At 43.8% G+C, this 25810-nt stretch overlaps 2 protein-coding genes across 6 annotated transcripts in view; one reads left to right on the top strand and one right to left on the bottom strand.

The window, feature by feature from the left end:
• The window catches only part of FAM161A (FAM161 centrosomal protein A), a 40638-nt gene extending 23962 nt beyond the window's left edge, over nucleotides 1-16676 (top strand). Inside the window, exons 5-7 of one of the 3 annotated variants that reach the window (XM_088477491.1) lie at nucleotides 10736-10835; nucleotides 12933-13093; nucleotides 15631-16676. In XM_088477491.1, coding sequence (XP_088333617.1) covers nucleotides 10736-10835; nucleotides 12933-13093; nucleotides 15631-15772 — 403 coding nt within the window. In that variant the 3' untranslated portion in view covers nucleotides 15773-16676. The remainder of the gene's footprint in view (nucleotides 1-10735; nucleotides 10836-12932; nucleotides 13094-15630) is intronic. The other 2 variants (XM_088477490.1, XM_088477489.1) reach the window with 2 other exon arrangements.
• An 8293-nt stretch (nucleotides 16677-24969) lies between these two features.
• LOC148518169 (uncharacterized) overlaps nucleotides 24970-25810 on the bottom strand; it is an 81481-nt gene continuing 80640 nt past the window's right edge. For all 3 annotated transcript variants that reach the window (XM_088477485.1, XM_088477486.1, XM_088477487.1), the window contains exon 11: nucleotides 24970-25679. In XM_088477485.1, the coding sequence (XP_088333611.1) occupies nucleotides 25547-25679 (133 nt within the window). In that variant the 3' untranslated portion in view covers nucleotides 24970-25546. The remainder of the gene's footprint in view (nucleotides 25680-25810) is intronic.

The raw sequence follows: 25810 nt of genomic DNA, 5'->3' as shown, positions 1-25810 counted from the left end.
CAGTACAGAAACCACATGGTTAGCCCCCTCTAACCAGTGTCTTCAGTCTTCAAAGGCCCATTTAATGGCCAAAAGCTCTCTGTTGCCAGCATCATAATTCCTCTGCGCTGAATCAAATTTCCAAGAAAAGAAAGCGCACAGATGCAATTTGCCATATTTAATATCCCTTTGAGAAAGGATAGCGCAAATTCCGATCTTGGACGCGTCCTCCTCAACCACGTATGGGAGATCCGGTTTGGGGTGTCGAAGGACAGGAGCAGACACGAAAGTTGTCTTGAGAAGATTGAAAGCTTGAATGGCGCTGGAGGACCAATGAGTTACATAAGCCCCCTTCGTCAGTTCTACGATGGGTGAGACAATTGAAGAGAAGGATTTAATAAACCTGCGATAATAATTTGCAAACCCAAGAAAACGCTGAATGGCTTTCAGCGAAGTGGGTTGCTCCCAATCCAGGGTAGCCTTCACCTTGTTCGGATCCATGGCGAACCCATGAGAGGAAATGATGTAACCCAAGAAGGAGACCTCTTCCACCTCAAATTCACATTTTTCCAACTTGGCATATAAATTGTCAAGAAGTCTCTGCAACGCCAGTCTCACATGCTGTCTATACTGTTTCAAGGACTTGAAAAAAAATGAGAATATCATCTAGGTAGACAACTGCAAAGACTCCAAGAAAATCTCTTAAGACCTCATTGATAAAGTCTTGGAAGATGGTTGGGGTGTAGGAGAGACCAAATGGCATGACAGAATATTCTAAATGCCCTGAATGAGTTTTGAATGCTGTCTTCCATTCATCTTCTCTGATGCGAATGAGGTTATATGCTCCCCAAAGGTCGATCTTAGAAAAATAGAAGCCTCCCGCAGTTGATCGAAGATGCGCGTTCTTGACAGTGATCTTGTTTAAACCTCAGAAATCTATGCAAGGTCTGAGTACTCCATCTTTTTTCTCAACGAAAAAGAAACCTGCTCGTACCGGGGACTTGGATGGTCGAAATAAATCCCTTTTCCAGAGCCTCCTGGATATACTCCTGCATAGCTTTACTCTCGGGGACAGACACTGCATATAACCTGCCTTTAGGAATTCTGGTACCAGGTAAAAGATCAATAGCACAATTGAAGGGTTGATGAGGTGGCAGGACGTCAGCTTTCTTCTTGGAGAATACCTCGGCCAGATCATGATAGGGAGTGGGAATTAACAAGGACTCAGATGGAATGGCTGCTGCTAGACGAATGGGACAAGAGAGTCAATGAGAAAAACAAGAGGAACCCCACTGAAGGATTTCACCAGTTTGCCACTGGATCACCGGGTTATGTCTTTAAGCCAAGGTAATCCCAGCACCACAGGAGCAAGAGGACATTGAAGTAGAAGAAACGACAATTCTTCAAGATGCAGATCTCCGATAGCCAATTGTAACAGAGGAGTCCGGTGCGCAACAGGAACCTTAGAGAGGTTTCTGCCATCGAGACCAATGGCTGTGGCTGGACTTGATAAGGGTTCAGGAGTAATTCCCAAAGTTTAAAAAAATGTCAGGTCCGTGAAGTTATCTGCCGCTCCATTATCCATGAAAGCAAAAACAGGAACTTGAGCACATGGTGACTTAATTACTGTGGGGAAAAGGACTGAATTTTCTGGAGAGATGGATGCAAGGCCTAGATGCAACTCTCCACTTACACCTAGACTTTGCCTTTTCCCGACTCAGAGCCGTATTCAATTTGATTCGCACCCGCAATACTTTTTCGCCTCCTGGACTTTCCTCCTACTTTGCCTGTTTTGGAGGCGGAAAAGTTTCGCACCTGCAATGAAAAAACACCTGCGGCATACTTGGGGACCTCCTGGAGTCTAGTTAACTAGTTTTTAACTTTGTCCCCCAACTTTTTATTTTTTCGCCCCCAAAATGAAAGTGATTTTTAAAAAAAAAATTTTTTGACGCAGTTTACCTTTGGGAGTGACGTCATTTCGGGAAGTCAATGCTTCGCCTGTGAATAGCAGGCGGAAAAAAAGTGCAGAATTCTGTTTTTGGGGTACAACATTACGGGAACCCCAGTGCAGCCTTAAGACAGTCCCCCAAAGGTAAACTGCGTAAAAAAAATGTAAACACTTAACAGCCCAAAAAATCACTTTCATTTTGGGAGCGAAAAAATAAAAAGTTGGGGGACAAAGTTAAAAACTAGCGAACGATACTCCAGGGGGGTCCGCAAGTATGCCCCAGGTTTTTTTCATTGCAGGTGCTTGCGGCAGGTGGATTTTTTATGATTTTTTAAACTTAACTTTAGCAACTTTTAAATATGGTGGCCCCCATTTTCAAGTACCCCAAATTTGCTGGTCTAAGTTATTTTCAGCAAAAAAACCTCCAGAATACTATTCTTCACCACTTATGCAAAAACACAATTTAACACCTATTCAGCAATTTTAAAAACACCAAATACCTTCAGCAAGCCAAATCGGGGGGTACCATAGGGAACCCGCATGTCGGAGCATCTTTTGGGGGCGTCATGCTGATTTCCACAAATCTGACATGACTTTCCGCTTGTTTCAGTTTCATCGGGTCCCGTTTTCACGTTCAATTTCAAATTGAATACAGGGATAAGCTGGCACGCGTGCAATACTTTTCCGCCTCCAAAACAGGCGAAGTGTCCGGGAAGCGAAAAAGTATCGCGGGTGCAAATCAAATTGAATAAGGCTCTTGACAGGACAAAGTTGAGCTATATGTCCTTTACCACTGCAGTACAAACAAAGGCCCAATGTGCGTCTCCTGCGCTTCTCCTCTATAGGAAGACTGAACGCCCCCAATTGCATTGGCTCTTCTTGTTCAGCCGAAGACATCCAAACCGGAGATTATGGAGCCAGAGAAGGCAATTTCTTTTCTACCCTGCGTTCCCGGAGCTGTCGGTCGATGCGAATAGCCAGTCTCATCAAATCATCCAGGCTCTCTGCAGAAGGATATTTAACCAAGATGTCCTTTATCTGGTCTGAAAGTTCCCATCTAAACTGACTCATTGACTGCCCACTTACGGAACTCCGTACAGTAATCCTCGGCAGCCCTGTTCTCCTGCTCCAAAAACCGGAGGCTAGCCTTAGCCATGGCTGCTTTGTCCGGGTCATCATAAAGCATACCTAGAGCTGTGAAGTAGTAGTCCACGGTCTGTAGTGCGGCTGAGGCGGAAGGAAGGCCAAAAGCCCAAGTCTGGGGGTCTCCCTGTAAGAGGGAAATTACTATCCCAACTTGTTGGACCTCCGAGCCCGAGGATTTGGGTCTGAGCTTAAAATAGAGTTTAGAAAACTCTCTTTGAAAGTTTAGGAAGTCCTTACGGTTTCCAGAAAACTGGTCAGGCATATTCAATTTAGGCTCCATAACTGTAGAATGAGTAGGAGCAGCCCAAGTCTCCTCAACTTGGAGGGAAAGTTCTTGCACTTTTTGGGTCAGAACCTGAATTGGAGCTGCAAGTATCTGTGCAGCATTCTGAGTGGGCTCCATGACAATAGAAGAATAAGGATGGATACCCCTATTGTCGTAAACACAAAAGTTCTCTTTATTTGGCCGGTGATCATGTTATGGATTTGGGTACCTCCACGAATTAGTCCTGCAACAGCCTTTAGGGCTGGATAACTTGGCTAGCTGCGGCCGTGTAACAACCTTGAGGGCTAGTGAGTCTTGACTAGTTGTGGCCAGTGGGCCTTAGAACAAGATGCAGTCTTTGGGCTGTGAAGCAGCCTTGAGGGCTGGTAAGCCTTGGCTAGTTGTGACCTGCGGGCCGTAGAACAAGATGCTTCACGGCCTTTGGGCTGTGAAGCAGCCTTGAGGGCTAGTTTCGGCTGACCCAAGCGGGGAGTACGCTGGATTGTGCACACTGGACGCTGGAGTGCGGCCTGTGCCGCTGGATTGACACAAGCGGCAGTACGCTGGATTGCGTACTCTGGATGCTAAAGTGCGGCCTGTGCTGTCGGGTTGACGCAAGCGGCTAGGTGCTTGATTGCGCACTCTGGACACAGGAGTGCGGTCCGTGCCGCCTGGACGACACAAAACAGCAGGAAGGTGGTATTTGACCGTGCCGTCTGGATGACACAAATGGGCAGAATAACAAAGCTGAACAAACAGGAGACTAAGCCAGAACAGGAAACACATGAATTGCTGTCACTGGCACTAGAGCAGCCTTCGCACCAGCAGGAAATAGCCAAAGGAGCCAATCCAGATCGAGCCAGGGATGATGGACAATGGGATGGGATGAGTTCAGCGACCGATACGGAATCTACAGGAGGCGCCAAAGGATATCTCTTTTTTTACATACAGTATCCAAAGAGAAGTTGAGCCCCTATTTTAATTCCTTTTTGGGCTGCCACCTGTGTTTTTGGTACTAGCGCTACCTTAATTTTTTCTATTTTTCAGCGACCGATCGGCCGGCGTTCACAGTTCGGTGGCTTGTGACAGACGAATGGCATATACGCGATAATCAAATACAGCACTCATATTCAGCACTGCACAGAACTCCAGTACTCAAGGAAAGTCAGTGCTCCTCTGTAGATAGATGATGAGCCCTCAGATATGGGTAACAATCCCAGTGGAAAGGTGCAACTCCCTGCACCTTGACAGAAGAGGAGCCAGCTTTTAAGGGCTCACGAGGAGCTCAATGCAGTTAGAGGAGAGAGGACAAGCATCCCAGACACACAGGGTTCACGCATAGAAGGTTCAGTGTTGTCCAGTCTTCTGGCCGGGAGTGGTGGAGGGCAGCACAGATAAGTGCACAGGGACACTACACACTCCCAAATCACCTCTACTTCCAGGGCAATATTCACTGCTGAAACGGGGCTCATGAAGCCAGGGGGGCTGATGCCAAGAGTGGTCATGAGAACTCCTAACTGGATGGTCAGGAAGGAGATCGCATGGCAGCACACCCAATGCTGGGGTCGAGCCACCGGCAAAAAGGGTCCCGTTAGCCACCGTGAGGATGACAGGCAGCTACTGGAGGGGCTGCGTGTGTGTCTAGTCCAGCTCCCATGCCAACAGGTGAATGCAGAAAGAGGGAAGCTATCAATCGTTCCTAAGCAGTCGTGCCCAAAGATTACTATGGGCAGTCATAGGCACCTGAAACTTCACATGCTTAACTCCGGTGAATAGAAAACGGCTCAAGACCAGGACAAAAGCTACACCAAGGCTTGAGATTAGCTGTAGGCAATTGCTAGGAAATTCTGGAGTAAATCTAAAGTGTAATAGCTGATTTACGCAGCAGGGGCCGGAGCCCATATAAAAAGCAGCCGCGCTGGGTGCCCTGCCCATGGAAAGTCTTTTGCTTTTGTGTTTTAGTACCGGTGTGTGTGCGTATTGCGCCTGTTTTCTCTTCTGTGATGTTATAATTTATTTGAATCCGCTCAACTGAGTAAGAGGAGCAGGACATTCAGTATCAATTACATATGAGATTTTCATTTAAAAGAAAAAAAAAGTTCTTGACCTTTCTTACAAAACTGTGTCATCTTGGTGCTCTTGGCCACCTATGTTATCTGTATTACTGCTAAACAGGTGATGTGAACACACCTTATTAACTTTTCCTGTAGCATCCCGTTAACAGACCCTGTGGATGCAGTAAATAATCTGTCAGACTCCCACCTGAGACCTATTCCCTCTGTCCCCAATTGCACAAATCACAATATTTTAATATTTCCACCTCTGGATGTTGGATGATATATGTGGAGTTTGGATATTCTCCCCAGGTTTCTTCCCACACTCCAAAAATATACTGGTAGGTTAATTGACTCCCGACAAAATTTACCTCAACGTGTATATGTGTGCACGTGGTAGGGAATATGGATTGTAAGCTCCACTGGGGCAGGGACTAATGGGAATGACCAATATTCTCTGTAAAATGCTGCAAAGTATGTGTGTGCCAAATTAAATAACTGGTAATAAATAAATGTGTGGTCACAGGTAACACTCTACCATATTTGGTAGTCCAGCCCATATATATCTACATTTTGGGACCAAGACCCATAGTCCTCTTCATTATTTGCTGCAGTCACCTACTGTATCCCTAAAGAACCCTGTACCAAGAACTTGCACCCCTCTACAGACTAATCCTCCACCTGTTATCAGCGTCCACTCTTACGAAACTTTATATGGCACATCATATTCATGGAAAGAGTCAGGTACGGCAGAAACATCTGTCTTGGTCCGCAGCCCTTGGCTCGATTTTGCACGTCCCACCTGAACTATAGAACCCAAACCTTTCCCATCTGTGTAACAATTCAGCTGCAGCTTGCTTATCTTTATCGTAATATGGAGGTACCATGAAAATCAGACTACACCACAGGTTCTCAAACTCGGTCCTTAGGATCCCAAACTGCATGTTTTCCAGGTCTCCTCACAGAATCACAAGTGAAATAATTAGCTCCACCAGTGGATCTTTTAAAATTAATTGGTGAGTAAATGAATACACCTGTGCACTTGCTGGGTGACCTGGAAAACATGACCTGTGTGGGGTCCTGAGAACCGAGTTTGAGAACAAGTGGATTACACTAACCTGTTTTAACAACTTGCCTATAGTTTCCTTCTCTTACGTTTCCACTCTTTCCCCTAGTTACACAATTCAACCTATATTTGATTTTGGACATTTCCTGCCGGTGATTGTGCTTATTGCGAGATTATAAGAACACTGTGCTTTTGTATTTTTGAGTTGTTCACTCATTAGTTACTGCTAATAGGTACTATACTCCTCATATATATTTACAAATCAAATTATTTTTCTTACAAAGCTTGTAGGCTATATCAACTATATACACAGTTAATTTTATCTCTTTATGCCGTTGATATCTAAGCTGAGTGTAAGTTCCTCGCACTTCTAAATAACTAATTCTTCTACATATGAAACAGATTAGTGTATTTATCCATATAATTCATAATGTGACAAGTAGATGAAGACTAGAATACTCTTTCACAGAATACTCTTTTCCCTGTTCCAACTCCAGGTCAGACCTGGAATTTTGGTGGAAAAGGGGTATAACTGCACCTTGGTAAAACCATGCTGCACGGCAGGTGGGGCAGATTTAAGATGAGCAGAGAGATTTAGATTTGGGAGAGGCGTATCCAAACTCAAATCTAAACTGCAGTGTAATGGTGCATACACATGGTCAGATTTCTTATCAGATATGAACGATAATGATTGTAAAAATCGTTCATATCTTTGACATGTAGGGCATGAACCGACCAACGATGCGTGTGCCCACATGTCCAATAACGATATCTGACATTGACTGTTTGCAGTCAGATTTGGACGATTTCATTCATTTAAATGCTGTCAGAAATTGTTCATCATACATGAAATCGTTGGTAAAATCGTTCATTGTTCATCTAGCAAGTCTGACCGTGTGAATGCACCATAACAATAAATCTGTGCAGTATTTCTGGGCTACATGTAAAAGCAGCCCGTATTTACACAGCATGCAAAATAATAAATGTATTTGTACCCCTTGAATTGCATTGACTTGTCCAGGTGCAAAGTAAAGGGTCCCATACATCCGGCGGGCAATTCTCCGAATCGGACCAAAATCACTGATCCACCGGTCAGAAATGCCGATTGCCGGCCATCGATGGTTACTGATCTGTCGGGGAATCGGTGAAACTCTACATGTTAAAAATCCCCGATTTGCTGATCACGATCATATTTTGATCGTGATTGGCAAATTAGTGAAATCCAACCCCGGTGTCTGGGGATCAGGGAATTGCAGCAATTCATCGCTAGTGTATAGGGGCCTTTACTTGCTCTTTTTTGCTTTCTCCCACCTCAGAATCCGGCCCCTTAAGTTGTTTAATATAAATATAGTATAGTTCATGGTTAGATGGGCGAATATCAGGTGAAGCCCATCTTATCCAGTATATGAACTTGTGAGGAGTTACCCTAATGCTCCAGAAGGAGTATCAATTTGACAGCAGCATGAACCATGCTTCCACCAAAAGCAAAATATTAAGCAGAAGTGTGGTACATTTTTTAAACTATACATACATCTCTAATTAAACACTTGGCAACATTTACTTTTTACTAACTTGGCACAGAGCAATACAATATATTTTCATTATAGTTTTTATTTAAAAAGACCTTTTGTAGTTCCTATGTTTTTTCTTGTCGCAACCTAACCACAGCCTAATACCAACCCTAACTGCAGCCTGGCCATAACCATATCCAGGGGCACTGAGAGCCATGCCGGGCTCGGGGAAGGGGGTGTGGCCTAATCACGGAGTTGAGGCCATGCCCCCTTAGTATTTAAAATATATTTTTGCAGCACCGCGTGCTGGGGATGGGGCTGGGGCCGCGTGCTGTGAGCCCTTCAGCCTGGCGCAAAGCCGGGGGGGCTGGCGTAATCAGTGTGATCTCTCCTCCCCACAGGCTTAGGCGACTGTTGCAGTGTTGCTCAGCAGCCGCGAGCAGTCTGCCACTGCAGCCCAGCACACAGCAGCGTGTGCTGGACTCCTGTACAGTAATGGGGGGGGGGGGCAGCGCCAGACCCGGGCCACTCCAGCAAGCCCGGACTCGGGTAATAGCACCCACCCCCTCTCAGCGCCTCTGATCGCATCCTTCTCCTAACCGCACCCTAATTCTAACCTTGCCCTAACTGCAGCTCAACCATAACTGCAGTCTAATCCTAGACGCAGTTTAATCCTAACCCTACCTTAACTGGGAGGGATTGGGGAGCTGTGGATAGGAGAAGGGATATTTGGAGCTGTGAGTAGAGAGAAACCTGGAAAGAGGAACCTGTGTGGGGGAGGGGGTGTTGCGGATGGTGGTGGCAGGGAGTTTGGAACTGTGTGAAGGGAGAGAAAGCAGGTAATGAGAACTTGTGTGGGAGAAGGGGGGGGAGTTTGGAGCTGTGAGGGGAGAGAGACCAGGAAAGGGGAACCTTGACGGGGGAGGGGTGTTGGAGGTGCCGCACATGGGGGTTTGGAGCTGTGTGAGGGTAGAGAAAGCGGGAAAGGAGAACTGGTGTACAGGAAGTGGCGTAGTTTGAAGCTGTGAGGGGAGAGAGCAGGAAAGGGGAACTGGTGTGGGGGAAGGGTGTTGTGGTGGGGGGGGAGTTTAAAGCAGTGAAGGGAGGGAGACCAGGAAAAAGGGAACTTGTGTGGGGGAGGGAGTCGGGGCGCAGTTGATGGGGGGTGGAGTTTGAAGCTGTGTGAGGAGAGCGACCAGGAAAGGGAACCGGTGTACAGGAGGCGTAGTTTGGAGCTGTGTGAGGAGAGCGAGCAGGAAAGGGAACCAGTGTACAGCAGGAGGCGTAGTTTGGAACTGTGAGGGGAGAGAGCAGGAACTGGTTTGGGGGAGGGTTTCGGGGGGGGGGGGGTGTTAAAGCTGTATAGGGAGGGAGACCAGGAAAGGGGAACGTGTGTGGTGGAGGGAGTCGGGGGCACAGTTGATGGGGGTGGAGTTTGAAGCTGTGTGAGGAGAGAGCAGGAAAGGGAAGGTGTGGGGAAGGTGGTGTGCTACAGATGGGAAGGGGAGAGGGGGGGAGCAGGAAAGGGGTGGAAAGAGAAGGAAAGAAGGTGGCAGGGAGTAACAGTAAGGAGGGGGATGAATCTGTAACTAGAGCAGGAGACTGGACCCTGAGGGGGGGACGGTCCAAGGAAACAAGCCACTCACTATCAGAGGGCCAGCTTGTAATAGGGCAGCTTCGGACACCGACACAGTGAGCTCCAGTGACTGCGCCCACACTACACGCCAGGGAAGGAGCTAGTAACAACATCGCCATGGGCGCCCGGCAATTACAGATTGCTGCGGCGGCTGTTTCCACCCTCAGGGCATACTGCACTCTGTGCGTCAGCACCAGCCGCACCTCCCAAGTAACGGCCCTGCATTTAGTTGTTGGTTTGCCTGGCTGGAAATTGTGATAGGCTTGTAGCCAGCGTTGGAATGAAGTGATGTATCGATACATCGTGTGCCATATACACTGCGGTATGTACCTGCACCACGTCGTTCATTACATGTGTGCAGAAGCACAGATGGGATGATGCGATGAACGATGGATCGGGCATACACACTGCACGATCCGTACGATGTATCATCCCAACCCACGATGGAACGATATATATCGTACGATGGATCGTATAATGGAGCTGATTCAGATCTGCTCGCTAGGATGCGTTCGACGTAGCTGGCCGATATTTGCAATCTGCGCATGCGTATGTATCGCAATGCGAGTGCATGAGCCATTGCGAAAGATCAGGAAGCGCTCGTTCACCCAGCATAGACAGCCCAGTTGAATGAGTGACAGGAGAGGCCGTTTGTGGGTGCACAAGTGGGCGTCTGCATATGCAAAGTGATAGCATGCCAAGACATAGTGGGCGTGCTAATGCCTTGCCGTACAATAGCTTGCCTTGCTGGCTGTGCGTTAGATTTGCTAGGAGTGAGCGAAAGCATCTAGCGAGCGGGTCTGAATCAGCTCCAGTGTGTACCCAGCATAAGATGGAAGTAGCTTTACTTCATAACATGCAACACAGAGTTTAATTGGACTGGCAGAAAAATGTGCTGGATGATATTTGTGCAGTCATTCAGTAAATAGTGAGCACACTGCCATTTTGTGGGCACATGTGTTTGTGTCCCTCTTTAATCCCTAAATGTTATAGCAGGTAAAAAAAATATATATATTTTTATTTTAAACCTTCTGTGCGTTAGCAGACATCTTATACAATGAAGAATGTTGAAGCTGTAAATCTAATTCTGTAATGAACAATATGTCGCTACTCTCTGATTTGAACAACAGGAAAAATGAAAATCGGAGGACAAAAGAGTACATGCAGGAGCTGGTAACAATGAAGGACCGCGTGTCCCAGACACCATTGTTACTGGAAAGGGCAACACAGGTTTGTTATCTATATGTGTTATTATTATTATTGTTTATATATTACCACTCTGTTACACAGCGCTGTACAGGGATTATGTAATTATTCACACCAGTCACTGAGGCTTTGGGGTCTAAATTCTCTTAACACCTTGGGCAAACATGCATAATGATAAACATTATGTCGTGTTCACTGTGTATTAGAACCGCTTCATTTATTTATACTTTTAGTAACAAGTGAAGTTTAGACATTAAGTTAATTGATCTCTATATACTCTAATTTCTCAGAAGCAGCTGAGCATATTACCCAGCATATAGGAGCAGTAACATGGAAGCTGCAAAGTGAGAATTTAATTTTTTTCAAAATATATCAATATTTTGAAAAAAAGCCTAAAATCAGGTATAAGGAACATACAAGAGACATGAGTAATTAAGGATATTGTCGCTCCAAGCATATTGGTGTGGCTGCATAGGGCATCCAGGAAGTATGGGAATCAAGCTCCGTTGAAATAATATGTAATGTATAATAAGAAGCAATTAACATACAATTAAAATAAATAAACATAGTACAAACAGGAAACAGTAAAAGCACTCCATCCCCCTCCTTCCCCCGTTAGGTCTCTATGGGGTCTGCTGTGCTGCCAGATCTTGGCCTCGGCTGCTAACGCCAGATGGTGTTAGCCTATAGTAGCCCAAGGGCTACATATCACAAGCTGTTTCGGGATAGGGATCCAAAAGATTCCTCCCAGTGGATCCGGCTTGCGCATGTGGCCCATGCTCAGTGGCACAGCTAAGGAGGTAGAAATGTGATCACTATGCAATCAAATTACGCCACTGTGATTGCCAGGGCGGTCTCTAATCTGAGCCCCTGTCCCAGCGACTCACCAATGGTAAATCTGGGAGAGTAAAGACTCCTTATTACTGCAAAAAGGAATCTTTATTTTCGGGGGTGGCTACAAATGATAATAAATAGAGCCCTAAAAGTTTTTTTGATTTTAACAATTAGTGCACCATCTAAAACTACTACTGCTCTCTTTTCTTTCGTTATATAAGACATGTGAAATGAGCGGAGAGAGTGTATGTATGTATGTGTGTATATATATATATATATATATATATAGTGTGTGTGTACAGTATGTGATTTGCTGCAGTCACTGCTGATTGTTGCTCAGCAGCCCCTTGGTGGTCCCCCTACAGCTGCCTGTGGCATCCACGTACTTAAGCTGCACTGTGCTGGGGGGGGGGCAATCGCTCCGTTCAACCCCTTCCACGCCCTGGATCTGCCACTGCGAGAATCAAAAATGTCTTACACTGTGTTCTTAATTGTCATTTTGGGTGTACAGGCAAGAGTTTGGATGTCCTTAATTTTGATGTAAGGTCTAAATACTTGTCTTAGTCCTACTTCAATCTATACCTTTTGTGCAATAAGTAGCTCTTATGCTATGTACAGTATACAGAAGAGAGACTAAAGGTGCGTATCCACTAGTAGATAGTGGAACGACAGTACGATTACAACATTAAAATCGTACAGTCATTCCTCTTCCCCTGCAGTGCCTACACTAAACGATATGTCGTTCAGTGTAGACACCCTCCCTCATCCCTGTACATGGTCAATCTGTCGTTATTGGCAGATTGACCAGTATGTTCAGGCGATGATTGATGTCGAAATGACCAGCGGGAGCACGTATTGCTGGTCGTTTCCAACATTTGATTTGTGCACAATTAATGAGCAATTGAACGATAACGTTCAATCGCTCATTTTAATAAGCTTAACTGAGGAGGAGAGTGCTGGATAGCAGGAGGTAGTCCAGGCGGAAGTGACTCCCCTTAGGATGAGACTAGCAATAGGAATATCCACCTGTGTACAGAACATACATCAAAATGCTTTTGTGTGAGATATGATTTCTAACAATCTGGTCTTCTAACATTTGTTCTGTAAAGTGTTTTTAATTCCCATTGGTTGAAGGCAGACAAGTTAAAGGTAGCTATACTAAGAAAGGCTGCAGTGCAGGAACTAAACAGTCCACTCTCAAAAAACCTTCTGTAACATAGACATAAATATAATTTTACAACTTTTTCCTACTTTTAGAAGACTTTTATATGTTTGATTTTGTTGCAGAAAAACGCTCGCCTGTGTGCTGAGAAGCATTACTCCAATATACTGAGAGATCTGGGATTACGTGGTGATTTTGTGTCCGAAGAAGGGCAAGCTGCTTCCCTGCAAGACCCTGTCCATACAAAGCAGAATGATGTAAACTCAGATGATGATGATGAAGAGAGGTAATACCCATCATACATGCAATTACATGTAAATTTGAAAATTCTTGTTACTAAATTGACGACTTGTGAACAAGCCATCCGATGAAACGCGTGTCTTGTGCATTAGTGGTTTCCACTGTGCGTATGTGGGACTCCTTTCACTATGGTTCAGCATGTCTCCATTGCATGTCCATTTACCCCTTTACTCTTTTTTTGCACTCTCATTGAAGCTTTTAGTCGAGCAATGCCCTTTGTTGTGTCCCACACATCAGGGTGCTTGCTGGAGCCACAGCACCAACAGTAGAAACGATCTCTTTAAATTGTAATCTGCATAGGTAACTCCGTTCTCTCATCCCCTGTTCACTGCCTGTGCAAACAGGAGAGTAGAAGAGTAGTAAGCAGATCGCCTTTCCCATGATTGTAATGGGAAATATGATCTGCCCAGATTACTAAAAATATACTGTGCAAAAATACCGAGGGAAGCCCCGTGATAATAGTGCCACCTAGAGATTGTGGTGAAACACTTACTGGTGATCGGTGCTCCGGTGATGTCCTCTGGGGCTATGGTCATGGGACATAGAGCAGCTGAAAGGGGTCACAGTGCGGGAGACCAGCTGACCAGAGCCCCAGAACTCATCACCGGATCATCAGGGGAAGTGTAATCTGAGCGGGGAAGGGGGGGGGAGGGGCGCAGGACAGTGCTTTACCGCCACCTCTGTCTCTGCATGCCGATGTTAGTACATTCATGTGATTTTTCCTAAATTTGCAATGCCAATTTAGCCAGAAATATCACACTACAACCACATTTTAAATGCGAATTGCAGTAAATAGGGGCCTCAGTGTGTTCTATACTTTCGTTTTCTTATCTTTGTACATATTTTACCACATTTTGATAGTTGCGTTGTACAATTTATGCAACTCACTTAATAAGGGAACAATTACTTTTTCTAATTTATCTTTGCTACATTTTGTTCAATATGTATTAGTGATAATTCGTTAAAGGTAACGTTTTATTAGTTTGCATGTAAATTAAGTCTTTAAGTTTGATATTAGAAAATTGGTTTGCAAAAGTAGTAAAACATATGTCAGTCTTCCAACAAAAAACTCTTCATTATAAAGTCTTTTGCGCAAAATAGAAATATCATATCACTAAAAACTGCTTAGTGTAATAAACCTTGCCTGTGATAACGCTGATCCTCAACAACATCACTTTTTAAACTACTCTTAACCCCACTCTTCCACACAGATTTAAAATTCACACTGGAGCATGGAAAGTTGATAAAACATAACACAAGAATATTCACTACATAGACAGACACCGCTTCACAGGTTTACTTACTCCTTACATAAATCGCGTTCATGTGAAATTAATGGTATGCTTTATTGATCTAGAAGAGAAACTAGCTTTTGGCCCAAGCTTTGCCTGTTTTTATTTTTGTTTTGTATTTTGTTTTATATCTTTCCTTTTATTCTAATCCCTCCCCAGTATCTCTTTTTCTTCTACTTCTGGGACTGTGGGGGGTATTCAATTAGGCTGCGTATTTAATTTCAAAGACTTTTCGCAGGTGTGAAAAGTCTTTGTTAAAAAACGGGGATAAGTTTTCACCATGTAATACATGGCGAAAAAAAGTGCAGAATTGGGGCTTAGGGGTGTGGAATAAAATAAAAATAGCCTGTAGCCTTTTTAATGTCCCTAAAAGTAATCTGTGTCAAAAAAAAAATCCTCAGGACACCCCAAAAAATTTACTTTACTTTTGGGGGCGAAAACAATATATTGGGGAACAAAGTTTTAAACTAGCGAAATTGATTCATGGGGGATCCCCAAGTATAGTATACGGCAGGTGTTATCTAGAATGCGGGTGGTAGCGGCAGGTGCATTTTTGAAGAATTAAAAAAAATAACTTTAGGGACTTGAAAATGGGTGCAAGCATATTTTTATGTACCCTAAATTTGACGGGACTAGTTTCCCCCCTGCCCCAAAAAAACAAAGTGCTATTCTTTACATCCAAAACCCTGACTACCTTTAGCAGGCAAAATTGGGGGTACCCATAGTGATCCCCCATGTCAGACCATCTTAAGGGGGGTGCCAGGATGATTTCTCGAACATTCCCAGGACTTTGCGATCCTGACCTTTCCGCCGGGTCCCGTTTTCGCCGGATCTTAATTGAATACTGGGATAAGCGGGCACGCTCCCGATACTTTATCCCAGTAAAAAACGGCAATGAGGGAGAAAAGTCCGACCTCTGACTTTTCGCCCCACATTGAATACGGGCCTATATCTCTTCTACCCTTTTCTCTGCAGCTTTCTGTGTCTCTCTTTTCCCCCTTCCCTAAGTACCGCCCAGCCTCCATCTACTTCGCAGCTGAGTCCCACTATGTTCGGCAGTCTCAGCAGCCATATCAACAGGCGTGCACATTGCACATTATGTCTGATGTGCATACGTACTGATGTAATTTTTGTCAGCACTTCGCTTTATTATATATAATGAACACTACTTGTGGAAAGGGTATATGTTCATTTATCATTCTCTGTATATTCAGTTCTCTTGTCTTCTCAGCAGCACAGAAGGCACATTGGAGATAGAGGATTTGCAGGAAGATGGCGGTGACGGGGAGGACAAGGTCTTTAGGAATAAATCTGAAGATGAGAAGCCAGAAGATTATAGCAGTGATGAAGATCACAGTGAAGATGTAATATAATACGTTGTATGTCTGCTGAACACTGGTTAAACTAGGACAGTACCGGTGCAGTGATGAGATACCAAATTGTATTGTACATCTGACCGCTCTATGTTCCTTGCTACTTTGGCTGATGGCTACGCAATGTGCCGATGAAGAATATGATCTGATCCAGATTATCACCCTGACAGATCAATCCTGATCTAAATGGATCCTGTTTCATCTGTCAGGATGGTGTCAGGCGACGCAGGAAATGCAGTCTATCAACCACCATATCGACAAAGCCGCACACAGATTTACCATTAGGCGACGGAGGTGTCTCACAGCCATTCTACAACAACTTCATTGTATTGTGAGGAGTATAAAACTGTACTAATCACAACACATGGCTGCAGGCTGCTGGTACCTCAAGGGATGTAAGATGAGTTCATTAAAATTTAGTATCGCATCACTGTTTGCCTTCCTTTAGACAATAGAACATTCTTAATGCTGATGACACATCCGTCTCCAACACATGGTATCTAGAATCATGAAGGTAAGAAGGTAAACATAACTGTCATTAAAACCAACATATGAGCACCCCCTCATACATCAAAGGAAACAAATGTTGGTTTTGTTGGTTGTTTTGTTCCACCTCATACATGTACGATTTCTTGCTTTTGACCTAGCTATGTATTTTCCATTTATTCTTAAAAGGAGTTTGAATGATATCTGTTAAGTCAGTGGTTCTCAAACTCAGTCCTCAGGACCCCACACAGGTCACGTTTTCCAAGTCACCCAGCAGGTACACAGGTGTAGTCATTACTCACTTTTGACACATTTTAAAAGATCCACAGGTGGAGCTAATTATCTCACTTGTGGTTCTGTGATGAGACCTGGAAAACATGCACTGTTTGGGGTTCTGGGGATCGAGTTTTAAGCTGGCCACACACTAGACCAACTTTCATCCAACCATCCAACTAGTTGATTGGTTGGAATGAAAATTTGGTAACATATGGGAGTAAATGATGATCAGCAATTTGCTCCTAAATGCCAGAAAACAGATGAAAATGGTGTCAGACAAGTTTGTTAAATGTTTGATCTAAACAATTTGGTCAAACAACAGTTATTGTCCATTTTCCGGCGTTTGGCAGCAAATTGCTGATTGTCATTTGCTTTCATACCTTACCAGATTTTCATTCCAACCAATCATCTAGTTGGCTGGTTGGATGTAAGTTGGTCTAGTATGTGGCCAGCTTTAGAACCTGTGTGTTAAGTCAATGGTTCCCAGACTCTGTCCTCAAGGCACACTAGTGTTCCAGGTTTTAAGGATTTCCATGTTAAACGTACAGAAAAATAGAGAGGCAATAGGAATAAGAGCCATGCTTGTAAACTCTTAAATCTAAAGAAAAATTGTAAATCCAGTTGTTGTAAGAAACGTTCTAACCGATCAGGTGCGTGAAGTGAATTATTATTGGGTCATGGTATTTTCTCATTATGAGGAGATCAGTTTAGGAGCATTTAAATTTCCACTTTTAAAATAGTTTTTTATGCCCATATGATGAGCAGTACAGTATGCATCACCAGATCCATGCAGCTTGGCACCAGTAGCCTCTGTGTCCAGTTTATGCTACACATTATGTCATATACACTTACGCTGCTATTTACTTACATAACACACCTACTTTATTCAGCGTCAATAACATTTGAGAAACCTCTAATACAGCAAAATAATTGTTTTGTGTACAACAAAAATACAAAATTGATAAAAGTACACACACAAAAACATAATATATACCCTAGCAAAGAAGAAAGCACCTTTAAGCGCCAGTGATGCATTTGTACACGTCCAAGTGGGCCCAGGGTCATGCAGGCCTGCATAGGCATATATATCCGCTTCCTGGGCATGTACGGAGAACAACGTAATACGGTGTAGTACTTGCTCTGCATCGCCCCCTTGCAGTCTGTGATGATATGACAGCGCTCCAGCGAAAAAGTGCAGAGCAAATAAAATCCTACCTGTGTAGGGGAGAAGCATAACCAGTTACACATTTAGGGCCTCATTTAGGCTGGGTACAAATTAGACGATGTGCAAATCACACGATGATCGTCCCGATTTCCCTACATCCCCAGAACAAACGGTATAGTGCGTACACACTGTGCAATGCTTTCAAACAACCAAATGATATATCTTGCATCATTTGGTCATTAAAACGTTAAGATATAAGGAATATATAAGGTTAACATATCGCCTGGTCATCCGGTTGAGCGTACGCACTTCACGATTTACACAAAATCGCTAAAGATATCTACTCATCTGCCGTGCATGTACAGCAGATCAGAGGGTGCGAGGAATGAAGCACGGGAGCGCGCAATATTGCGTACACACTAGGCGATGTGGACGATTTGACATTCCAATTCATCTAAAATCGTCAAATATTCCAAATTATCGTCCAGTGTGTACCCAGCCTTACAGTCAGGAGTACATCCAGCTTATAGGTGCAAATTTACCCCTGGTAAAAAAAACTTTAGGCTGCAAATGCATTTTTCCCCCCATGCAGGGAAGATATTACATGTCCAGGCGCTGCGATCGCAGAGGATACACAGACCCATGGCAGAGTGATTGACAGGCAGTGCCGTTTGTGGGTGGTGACGTGGGGGGGGTGGTCGGGCGAACGCAGGCGTGCCAGTGCATTCGCACGCCATTGCATGGTGTGCATAAATTATCCACTGCGATGCCACACGCAGTCTGAGGTCTCATAGCGTGCGCTGAGGTAAGCAATTCCTGAATGAGGTCTGACCTGCCTTAACTGTGCGTATGGGTCCGATGTTACCAATTATTTTGCAATGTTGCCAAAGTATATGGATGCGAGTAAGGGGAAGTGGGCGTTCTCATGTTAGGGATAGGAATGCGAATGCAGACATTTACATATCACCACTGATATTAGCAACTGCGTTGCTTGCGTATAAGCAGAATTACGATCCTTGCTGAATTACGCACTGAGTCACCTGTGCTCAAGCATGGATATACTTTACAAATGAACTGTTGGTGTGCCTTGAGGACCGAGATTGAGAAGCGCTGCACTAGTTGATAGATAGCCCATTGTTTGGCTGGAACGTAAGCATAGGTGTGTGGCCACATTACAGAAGTCGAGTTTCCCATGGCCAGGGGTAATAGTTGGATCATACCATTTACCTGTGCGCTCTACACTCCCCTCAGCTGATTTGGCTGATGAAGGTTATCTGCTGACCCAGATTATTTCTGACCAGAATGGTTCAGCTGTTGACCTGTCAGGATACAGTCACAAATTGCTGTGTAACCATGTACTGTATGTGTAATCATTTTATCTGAGTGTAAAACAGAAAATCCAGAAATCATGCAACCAGTTATTGTAATTAGAATGGTAATATCATTCATGTATAATATTACCAAATTTAGCGTAAATCTCAATTTTAAATAATTCATCAGACCTACTAATGAGTTTAGCATACTTTGTAGCTGAGTATTCAAGATATAGCTGAGAGTTTTTATATTTCAGTTTCACCATGTAATATGCATAGATTCTGATATGGAAATTATCTGATATTATTATCTTGTCCTTGATTTGTGATAAAAGGTAAATGTAGATTTATTTTTGTAATAACTTATTGTATTTAATATATTAAAACATGAAATTAAATGTATTATTTCTTCAATTATATGTTTCAATAAAAGATCATTTAATTTAATTGAGTGTGTTTACTAAAGGTTTATACCCCTTTCGCACTGCCAGCAATAACCTGGGTTATTTCATGTGAACGCACAGCAACCTGGGTTACTGTGAAATGTGAAAGGACCAGTTTGAAATAAGCCGGGTCTAGCGATCTGACATTTCACCCTGGTAATGAGCAAGGTTGAACACGGGTTCAACCCGGCTCACGAAATTGCGAGTGTTCTAGTGTGCCACCCCAAACCAGTCCAGCCATACCAACCCAGGGAGCACCGCACCGCAAACTCATCCCTAAAAATATCATACAATCTGGGGCATATAATTGCCCAATATAAGGCCACATAATATTGGCACATACACAAACCTATCTAAAATGAGAGCCAGCTTACCTTGGAGTCAACCCTAGGTCCTCCTAATGGCACTACAGGAACCAGCATGCCCTCCAAACGCTGGTCCCATCTATGCCTCTTATATTGGGCAATTATATGCCCCAGATTGTATGTTATTTTTAGGGATGAGTTTGCGGTGCGGTTCTCCCTGGGTTGGTATGACTGGACTGCTTTGGGGTGGCACACTAGATCACTCTATTTAGCACTTTCTTAACACTTATTTTTCTACTAATACTACTTTATGTAGCATTTTAACTACACCCTTCACCTGTGTATCACCCTTTAACACATAGCTTTTGATTTATTAATATTATTATTATTAACACTTACTAACACCTTAGTCTCTCACTAGTGTGCTGCCCTGGAGTGGCTGGCCTTTGCCTTTTTGGGGTTCCGCATCCCAGACTTTTAGGGGTATTCAATATGGAGCGAAAAACTCAGTTTCTGCGATGTTTTCGCTCGGATGACATTTTCGCCGCTTTTACTTTTACACCGTATTCAATTTGAAAACTTTTTGCCGGTGCGAAAAGTATATTGCATTCGACCCTGCGAAAAAGTGTCACCAAGGAATGGGTGGCGAAAAAAAGTGCAGAATTGGGGTTTTGGGGTGCAACATTTCGGAAACCAAACTGCAACGTTCAGACAGTTCCCCAAAGGTAAACTGTGTAAAAAATATATCTCAGAAGACCCCCCAAAAAAACACTTTCATTTTGGGGCGAAACAAAAATTGGGTGGTACAAAGTTAAAAACTAGCGAACTACAATCTAGGGGGGTCCCCAAGTATGCCCCAGGTGTTTCTTACATTGCAGGTGTTTGCGGCAGGTGGATTTTTCACGTTTTTTAAAACTTCACTTTAGTAACTTTTACATATGCTCACCCCCATTTTCAAATACCCCAAATTTGCTGGGACTACTTATTTTCTGCAAAAAAAAATTCTAAATACTATTCTTCACCACCTTCCCAAATCCCCAAAATAGCAGCTATCGAGCCCGTTTAAAGACCCCCAAAACCTTCAGCAGGGCTAATCGGGGGTATGATCCCCCATGTCAGACCATCTTTTTGGGGGTGTTAGGGTCATTTCCCCAAAAATCAGCGAAGTTTTCGCTGATTTCACTTTCGCCGGGTGCCATTTTCGACGATATCAAATTGAATACGGGTATAAGCAGGGGCGCGCGCGATACTTTTTCGATGGAAAAGCTCCGATGTGCGGCGAAGACTTCTCTGATGATTCTGAGTGCTGGTGGGATACCCTTTGCTGTTTCTTATCTGGGTTATATGCCTTAATAGCGCACACAGTGGAGTAAAGTATGTTAATAGTATAATCGATGTTATGTACAAGCGTTATAGTATACCATCTGTTATACTATTATCATACTTCTACTCTACTGTGCGCTATTCAAATTACATTGGTGGCACAGGAGAGACCATTAGCACTTAAGGCTGCACAGGAGTATTTCTAAATAATACATTACTCATTTTCCAATCTTTTCCCACTTATCATATAATACGCTGAGCAGACTAAAGTAAGGAGCGCAGTACACCACACACTATTTTATATTATAAACCTTAACTGGTTTACCAACCAAGAAGAAACATGGGCTGATTTATGGATTGGACAAACCGTCGCAGATATCCTGGATTTGTATTACTTTATCAACATAACAGTGTTATTATTAAGGGGGCAGTCTTTTTATTGCGTGGTATATGGTGCCATCTAGTGATACGTCAAGTGCATTAAGTAAAAAGTGGACCCACTATCCTATAGGTGATAACTTGGTTTAAGACATATTTTATTCCACATACCACAAAATAAACTGTTCATTTTATGGTAATGAAAACCAATTAAATTTAGCATTTTGTTTTATTTGCATCATGTAAAAATGCCAGCTATTCTTCCGTATTGGTGAATACTAATCCCAGCTGTACTGCACTCTTCACGTCTGCTTTTTTGCTGTGGGTCCTAATAAATAGCCTTATGAGTTTGCGCCAGACGGTGTCTGGCTTTTTATGTTTTGCAATGGGCACCAGAACTGGATTAATATGTCCAAGACTGTTTAATCAGAAACATGCAAAAATGTAGTTTTTTTTTTAACATTTTGACACATTACTAAATGCTATATAACATATTACAGATATAGTAAATAGTAGCCAATGACACCATTTTGCTCCGAGTCATTCTGCCTAATTATAAGTAATGCAGGAGATTGTCACCTTTAGGAGTGACTGATAGAACTGACATACAGGCAAACAAGGCTCATGCCTGGTGCCACGCTACAGAGGGACCTTACATATGTTTTTATATTATGTTCTTTATTATCATATATTTCTCAGTTAAGATAAGAGGCTGTACAATGCATAATTACTATTTTAGGGCATATTCACTACAATATGTAGGTCACATTTACAGCCATACTCGTGAATAGGACTCCGGGCCTGATTTGGATGCTAGGACGGTGTAGATGTTGGCACAGATGGGCGGCTTTTCCTTTGCTACTGCACATGTGCGAATAGTCCAAGAAACCCCTATGTGCGTGCGTGCGTGCCACTGAGTGTACGCAGCAATCACTGTTACTTGTAATAGAGCTGGCGGCAGACAGCCATGGGTGTTCCTGGGAGGTGGCTTGAAGTGAACGTGAAAAAAGGTCACCTCATGAGTGTCACAGGTGCGTCGGTGAATGCGGCTCTGTACTCAAATAGCCGCAGCTACAGAGGCCATGGTTAGTGAAAGTTCAGGCGGAAACACTGCGCCAGCCATAGGGCGTCGTAGGTGTCGATGGTGTAGTGTTTGAGTCCACTGGCGGATTAACGCTGTCCACAGACATGGAAAGTGGCCGTCTCCGGGCTTGCAATGTCCGCCTCTGGCGAGTACACAAGGGAAAGGCTGAGACTAGCACTGGTATATTATCACAGCTTTGAATCCAAAGGAAACCGCAGCCGCGCATGCATTAGTGCCCACCACTGAATCAGGCCCACAGTGATTATAAAGACCATGAAGGTGGAAATAGGAGGTGTAGACTCTGTACTTACTGCTATGGGGTTGTTTAGTTGTTTCTTTTTTTTTTTCTGTTCTAACATTATTTACATCCTTGTATAAATGTAACACAAAGGGGCATATTCAATTAGCCGCCGGATTTCACCCGCAGCTAATTGACAGGCTAAAGTCCCGTGACGCGGGGATTAGCTATTCAATTAAATAGCTATTTCCCCGCGTCATTAGACCGTGACTCTCGTGCGAGAACACACTGATTCCGCGAGAACTGCGGAATCAGTGTGTAATAACCTCTCGCGCGAGGCCGAATTGAGCGGCCTCACGCTGATTTTACCTCGCATCTACATGAGGTGCGAGGTAAAGTCAAACAGCGGGAACTCGCGCGCGGGGTCTCAGGGACACCCGAGCGTGGAATCCCCGCTAATTGAATCCCGTCAAGCGCTAATTGAATATGCCGCAAAGTGTGTAATGGTCCAGTTGGTTTTTGATGTGATGAGACCATTTCTAACGTTATACTCAAACCTCTGTTTTGTGAATACATTTGAATTGACAAAAGATGGGGATTACCACTTTCCGCAAAATTGTCATTTACTACTGTAGACGCCCAAGTTCACAGTAAAGGCGCGTAGTATGAGTGTGGTATTAATTCCTTACTCACCAGACACGTAAGACCTCTGCTTCCCAGAAATGTTCTCCCAGTTCCCTCCTTCTCCTCCCAAACCGTTCTCCCACCTTATGCCAATATTGAGGCCCTGTGCAGCATACTTTCTTCCCCTATACCAAAGTTTTCTCTGCCCTTCCACACCCTAAATCCAAACCCCTCTTCCAGCTTCCACCCTTAACCCCCCCCCCCCTCATTCTCCCACCCTGCTCCACTATTCTAAATTCCCTGCCTAATCCTTTTAGGCATAGTAGCCTATTTATAGTTGTGCTGTTACAAAGGTAACACGTAATAGAAGCAGGACCAATCTCCCCTCATTCCTAATTCCGCAGGTGCGGACAAATTGTGTATGACTCTAAATCTGCCCCTGAGCCTCTTCTGATTTTCCCACCTCTCCAGAAACCTAGATGCACTTCTTTGTTCCAAAAGCAGAGTAAGCATATTAAATGAGTAACCTGCTGAGCATTACAGTCTATGAATACAGCTGGGACCACCACGGTTATTTCATTCTGCTGTATAGTATAGGGCTGGAGAGCGGTAGAATAATAAGTGTCTGCAGGCAACAGTGAAGCATGGTGCAGGTTCCTTGCAAATATGGGGCTGCACTACAGCAAATGGAGTTGGGGATTTGGTCAGGATTAATGGTGTTAAGGATTAATGCTGAGAAATACAGACAGGTACTTATCCATCATGTGATACCATCAGGGAGGCGTCTGGTTGGCTCCAAATTTATTCTGCAGTAGGACAACAACCCCAAACATACAGCCAGAGTCCTGGAAGTTATGATATGGGCCCCACAGAGCCCTGATCTCAACATCATGGAGTCTGTCTGGGATTACATGAAGAAACAGAAGTATTTGAGCAAGCCTACATCCACAGAAGATCTGTAGTTAGTTCTCCAAGATGTTTGGAACAACCTCCCTGCCGAGTTCCTTCAAAAACTGTGTGCAAGTGTACCTAGAAGAATTGATGCTGTTTTGAAGCCAAAGGGTGGTCACACCAAATATTGATTTGATTAGATTTCTCTTCAGTTCATTCACTTTGCATTTTGTTAATTGATAAAAATAAACTACAGGTTGAGTCTGCCATATCCGAAATGCTCGGGACCAGGAGCATTTCGGATTTTGGATTATTTTGGTTTTCTGAATACCTGGAGGGGGGGTTCCGGCGGGTGTCACGGGAGGCCCAGCATGTGCTGCGGGTGGGTCCGGCAGGTGTCGTTGGGGGTGGTGGGGGGTTTCTGGCGGGTGTCGCAGTGGGTTCGGCGAGGGGGGTGCGGCGGGTGTTGCGGAAGGGTCCCGCGTGGGCTGTGGCGGGGCAGTCCAGTGTGTGGACGACGCCTATGCCGCTAGTCATTGGCCATTGATACTAGTGACGACATGACATCACAGCTGCCCCGAAATATTTCGGTTTTTAGAATTACGGATATGGGAGACTCGACCTGTATTAACACTTCATTCTTACTTTGCAGCATTTTTTCCACACCTGCCTAAAACATTTGCACAGTACCTGCATATCTATCTATATATATATATATATATATATATATATATTTCTGTTGCGCTTTTACAATATGCAAAAAAAAAATGTACTAATCTTCCTGTAGAAAACTTGTACCTATACTTTTTGCTGCATATATGTAGAAAAATACAGTGAAAATAAATACTGTATTTTGTCTTTAGTTATCCAATCTCAAAGTTAATTTGGTGTCCGACGTTAGGTTTTAATCATAATGTATCGGTATATTCAGTCATCACATAGTATGCCAATGTCAATCTACTATACTTGTCCTAATACATTAGTAACTGTTAGTAGCCATAGTATAACTGGTACTATACATCTTTTGTAATCAAGTGAACTCTTCCAACAAAAAACATTTAGTCAGACATAAAAAAAAATCACAGTAGAGCCACATTGCATTTTTAGGCGTTTAAAAATTCCTGGAGAATATAACCAAAAACAGCGTCCGCTCTGGGCCTAGTGTCTGCAGTGTAGCACAGTAATCTACGGTACTGGCATAGCGCATAGTTGCTGACACTTTGGATAAATATCACACACTGTCCACTTCTAGTCTGTATGAGCTGATAGTGCTCCACATTTTCTGAGGGCCCTCCTGACGTGTGGGATAGCTTCATCCACGAACCATCTCCGCTCGTACATGATAACCATGACATCCTGTAACAGGTTCCTTTCTCGTTTCCTGCAGGGATGGAATCAAGATATCAAGATCACTGGATGGATCTAGGTCTTGTTTGCAGCAGTCAGTTGCATGTGCACTTTACCTGGAGACAGTATAGTATCATACCTCCCAACATGACCCTCTCCAGGAGG

Source organism: Taudactylus pleione, unplaced genomic scaffold, assembly GCF_031769625.1.
Source record: "Taudactylus pleione unplaced genomic scaffold, aTauple2 ptg000201l, whole genome shotgun sequence".
NCBI lineage: Eukaryota > Metazoa > Chordata > Amphibia > Anura > Myobatrachidae > Taudactylus > Taudactylus pleione.
This window is presented reverse-complemented; position numbering and strand designations above follow the sequence as displayed.